Source organism: Triticum aestivum, chromosome 2D (genome assembly GCF_018294505.1).
Source record: "Triticum aestivum cultivar Chinese Spring chromosome 2D, IWGSC CS RefSeq v2.1, whole genome shotgun sequence".
Lineage (NCBI taxonomy): Eukaryota > Viridiplantae > Streptophyta > Magnoliopsida > Poales > Poaceae > Triticum > Triticum aestivum.
The window spans coordinates 10533082-10536973 of NC_057799.1; the positions used below are offsets into that span (position 1 = coordinate 10533082).

A 3892-nucleotide genomic window follows, 5' to 3' on the forward strand; every position below is an offset into this window, starting at 1 on the left:
TCCCCTGCTTCGGGCGGCGACGGCACGTCCGTGTCGTGTTCCTTCTTGGAGGCACCGTCCGGGGATTGCAGGGGCGGCGAGAGAGTTTGGTTGTGGATGTGATGGTGGCGGGAGACAGCTTGGATTGGGTTTCTTCATAGTTTGCTGGCTGGAGGGTCCCTGACGAGGTCGCCGGTGGGTCGATGCCCACGAGCCTGGGCAAGAGGGAATCGGGTTCCCCTCTTCGGCGACAATGATATACCATTTGGTGGGAGCATTGTGCTCCGGCGAATCTAGCGCTGGCCTTTGATCTCCTTTTCGTTGCTTCCCTTGCTTCTGCAACTGTGGCCGACAGCTCTCGCCCTTTGGTGCAGCTGAGCCGCAGACGACGATGGTGATTGTTTGTAGTGTGCTCTGGGCTTGCGGTTTTGTTCTAGTTTCTTCTCCCTGCAGCTTGGAGGCCATACATTTGGGTTCTGGGGTGAACCGAGCTGCCGTCTGCCGGTACGGCATCCTTCGAGCCAGGATGAAGGGGTAGGGGCCCTTTGCAGAGGCAGTAACAGATGGTGGTCTGGTCCTTGCTGGCTCCGAGGGTGGCTGTGATCACGAAGCTTGCGCGGTGGTTCATTCCTCCCAAGACCCTAGTTTCGTTCTGTTGGTGTAGGTCGTCCAGTAGGGTGTTGGTAGCAGCGTGATGATGCCTTGGCTCACTCTGTTGCTGCCTTGAGTTGTTTTGCTTGAGTTCCTTGTATCCGTCGCTCGGTTTCCTTTTCTTTGCGTTGTAAGCGGGTGTCCTTGTAATCCTGGCCGGTTGATGGCTTTGTTAATTCAAAGCCGGGCTCTTTTTGAGCCTTCGTTCAAAAAAAACATGTAATTTCCATTTCTTTTGTGATAGAAATGTTTAGCTAAATCCGTTATGTATTTTCCATTTCTTTGAAACAAAACTGAAATGATGTTTCTCACAGCCTTTGCCAAACAATGAGTGTGATGATGAATATGATGTTGTGTGTATTTGATGAGTATCTGATGTGCATTTTGTATTGGGATTTGAGAAATCGCGTCCTTGCGGCGGTTTTGAGAAAATGATGGGCAAAGCAACTCCTAGTGGCAGTTTTCAGAAATTAACCAACTCAAATGAAATAACCAACTTGGAAAATATGCACTTGTCGTTTTTTAATTACAACTGACTCCCATGGGCATATCTGCTCTGCTCTGAACCGGCCTTATAAATACTTGCCACCTTGTTGTTCGTTCTTTCCTATCTCGTAGAGCAAACAATCTTGAAGCAGTTTTCTCCCTCTCGTCCATCTCAATAAGTGCCCGCTTCTTAATTAGGTATTTCCTCTGTTTTTGATTCCCATCTATATAGTAGAGCAAAGAAGCTTTTGTCTTTCTCTCCCATTTTTTCTTCTCAAATGGGTCTAGCTAGTTCTAATTGATTTTATGAAAGAACATGTAATTGATGTTGTCGTATGTATAATGTATTGTACATAGTCCATATGCTCTCAATCATTTCTATTCCTAGGCTCCGAGGCCATGGGCAGCAACACCCTTACGTCGATGCACGAGATCCGGCGCTTGCAGCGTGCCGAGGGGCCTGCGGCCATCCTCGCCGTCGGCACCGCGAACCCGCCCAACTGCGTGTCCCAGGAGGAGTACCCGGACTACTACTTCCGCGTCACCAAGAGCGAGCACCTCACCGACCTCAAACAAAAGCTCAAGTCCTTCTGTAAGCAGAAGGAAATCATATATAGATGGAAATATAGTGCATATTAGCTACCCACCTAACGATGATTATGTGGTCCAAACTTGTTTCTTGCGATGATCAGGCCAGATGACCTCAACGGAGAAGCGCTACTTCCACCACACGGAGGAGCTGCTGGACGCCCACCCAGAATTCCTCCGCCGCGACACGCCGTCCCTGGACGCCCGGCTGGACATCGCCGCTGCCGCTGCTCCAGAGCTCGCGGCGTCAGCCGCAGCCAAGGCCATAGCCGAGTGGGGCCGTCCGGCCACCGACATCACCCACCTCGTCGTCAGCACCAACTCCGGCGCGCACGCCCCGGGCGTCGACCTTCGCCTGGCCTCTCTCCTCGGCCTCCGCGCATCCGTTTGCCGGACGATGCTCAACCTCAACGGCTGCTCGGCCGGTGCGGCCTCGCTGCGCCTGGCCAAGGACCTGGCCGAGAACAACCGCGGCGCACGCGTCCTGGTGGCCTGCGTCGAGCTCACCGTCGTCGCCTTCCGCGGGCCCGAGGAGGCGTACCCACACAGGCTCATCAGCCAGGCGATCTTTGGTGACGGCGCAGGCGCGGTCATCGTCGGCGCTGACGCCGTGCGCTCCGTCGAGCGCCCGCTCTTCGAGATGGTGTCGGCCTCGCAGACCACGATACCAGCAACCGACGGCGTGCTCACCATGCAGCTCACGGAAGCCGGCCTCGACGGCGACATCTTCACCAGGGAGCTCACGCCTCTAGCCGCGCAGCACATCGAGCAGTGTCTCACGGACGCGTTCCAGCCGCTTGGAATAATGAGCGGCGGTGCCGAATGGAACGATCTGTTCTTTGTGGTGCACCCTGGCCTCCGTGGAATAATGGACCACATCGACGGGGCTCTCCGGCTGGATCCCGGGAAGCTGGTGGCGAGCCGGACCGTGCTGAGAGAGTACGGCAACATGCTTGGCGCGACGCTGATCTTCGTGCTCGACGAGCAACGGCGGCGGATGGAGGAGGACGGCGAGACGGGTGAGTGGGGTGTGATGATGGGATTTGGACCAGGGTTTACGGTTGAGACCATGGTGCTGCATGCGGTGGCCATCGACCTGCACAACGAGAATTGACCCTCGACCGATTCATAACCTTGCTACTTTCTGTCATATATATAATTTGAAACAAATTAAAAATACGCAAGTACAATTGTAAGCATTCAGATCGTACAACTTGCTCGCTAGGGCATCACAGCATTCAGATCATTGGAGTTGCGTCGAATAATTTGTAGGAGTACAAGGTTATGGTTAATCTGAAACTTTTACCTTTTTTTTTAGAGCGAAGGCTCGAGACGAGCCTGACTTTGAATTAAGCCATCAACCTGCTAGAAATTAAAGCCACCATTACATCTCCCAACACCACACACAAAGAAAAGAAAACAACAACGACCGAAAGATACGCGGGAGCCGGGCACGCAGCTTACAGCACAACCCACACTACAAGCAACTAAACATGAAGAAAGAGAAGCACCGCTTGCATAGTGAGAAGCCCTTCCAAGTCCCACATGGACCGAAAAGAAGAACGCCAAGGGAAAAGCCAGCCAACTTGGCAGCGAACTCACCGAACGCCGGCCCTGAGAACCGAGAAGACACCACACCCTCTAAACCCTCGCCGAAGAGGGACCCTTCCCCCTCGTCCTGGCTCGAAGGGCGCCGCACCATCGAGCGAGGGATGTGTTCACCATAGAACGAGAAATGTGTGGTCTTGAGTTCACAGGAGCAGAGCAGATACACGCAACCCGTAGCGGGCAAACCTTGCCTGCCATGAAGAAGCACCCACCCGATGCCCGAAACAGGAAGGGGGTAACCTGCAGGGAGCGGTTCACAGATATTGAACATTTTTGTGATATGCGTTGAACAATATTTTAATACACATTAAACATTTTTATGATATACACTGAACAATTTTTGAATTCTGAAAACAATTTTTAAAAATTTAACAAAATTTGAGAACCATGAACAATCTTTGAAATTATGAACAAACTTTCAAATTTCAAACATTTTTTTGAAAACAAAAGGATAAAATTTTAGAAAAAGAGGATAAAAGAAATGAAAAGGAAATAAAGAAATAGAAAAAGAAAAGGAAAATAGAAAAGACCAGAAAACCGGCAAAAAGAAAAAATAACAGAAAAAAACGGTTGAGGGAAC

General features: G+C 51.4%; 1 protein-coding gene across 1 annotated transcript; it reads left to right on the plus strand.

Moving 5' to 3' along the window:
• The first annotated feature begins 1255 nt into the window (after nucleotides 1-1255).
• Nucleotides 1256-2997, plus strand: LOC123048226 (bisdemethoxycurcumin synthase). The gene is made up of 3 exons (XM_044471369.1): nucleotides 1256-1314; nucleotides 1505-1708; nucleotides 1809-2997. Exons 2-3 carry the CDS (start codon nucleotides 1516-1518, stop codon nucleotides 2816-2818), a joined length of 1203 nt encoding a protein of 400 aa, XP_044327304.1. The 5' UTR covers nucleotides 1256-1314; nucleotides 1505-1515; the 3' UTR covers nucleotides 2819-2997.
• The last annotated feature ends 895 nt before the right edge of the window (nucleotides 2998-3892 follow it).

Excerpts from the sequence above, each read along its gene's own strand:
- LOC123048226 (XM_044471369.1), top strand. The coding sequence starts at position 1,516 with ATGGGCAGCAACACCCTTACGTCGATGCACGAGATCCGGCGCTTGCAG. Across the intron at positions 1,709-1,808 it reads ACAAAAGCTCAAGTCCTTCT|GCCAGATGACCTCAACGGAG; the intron begins GTAAGCAGAAGG and ends TGCGATGATCAG.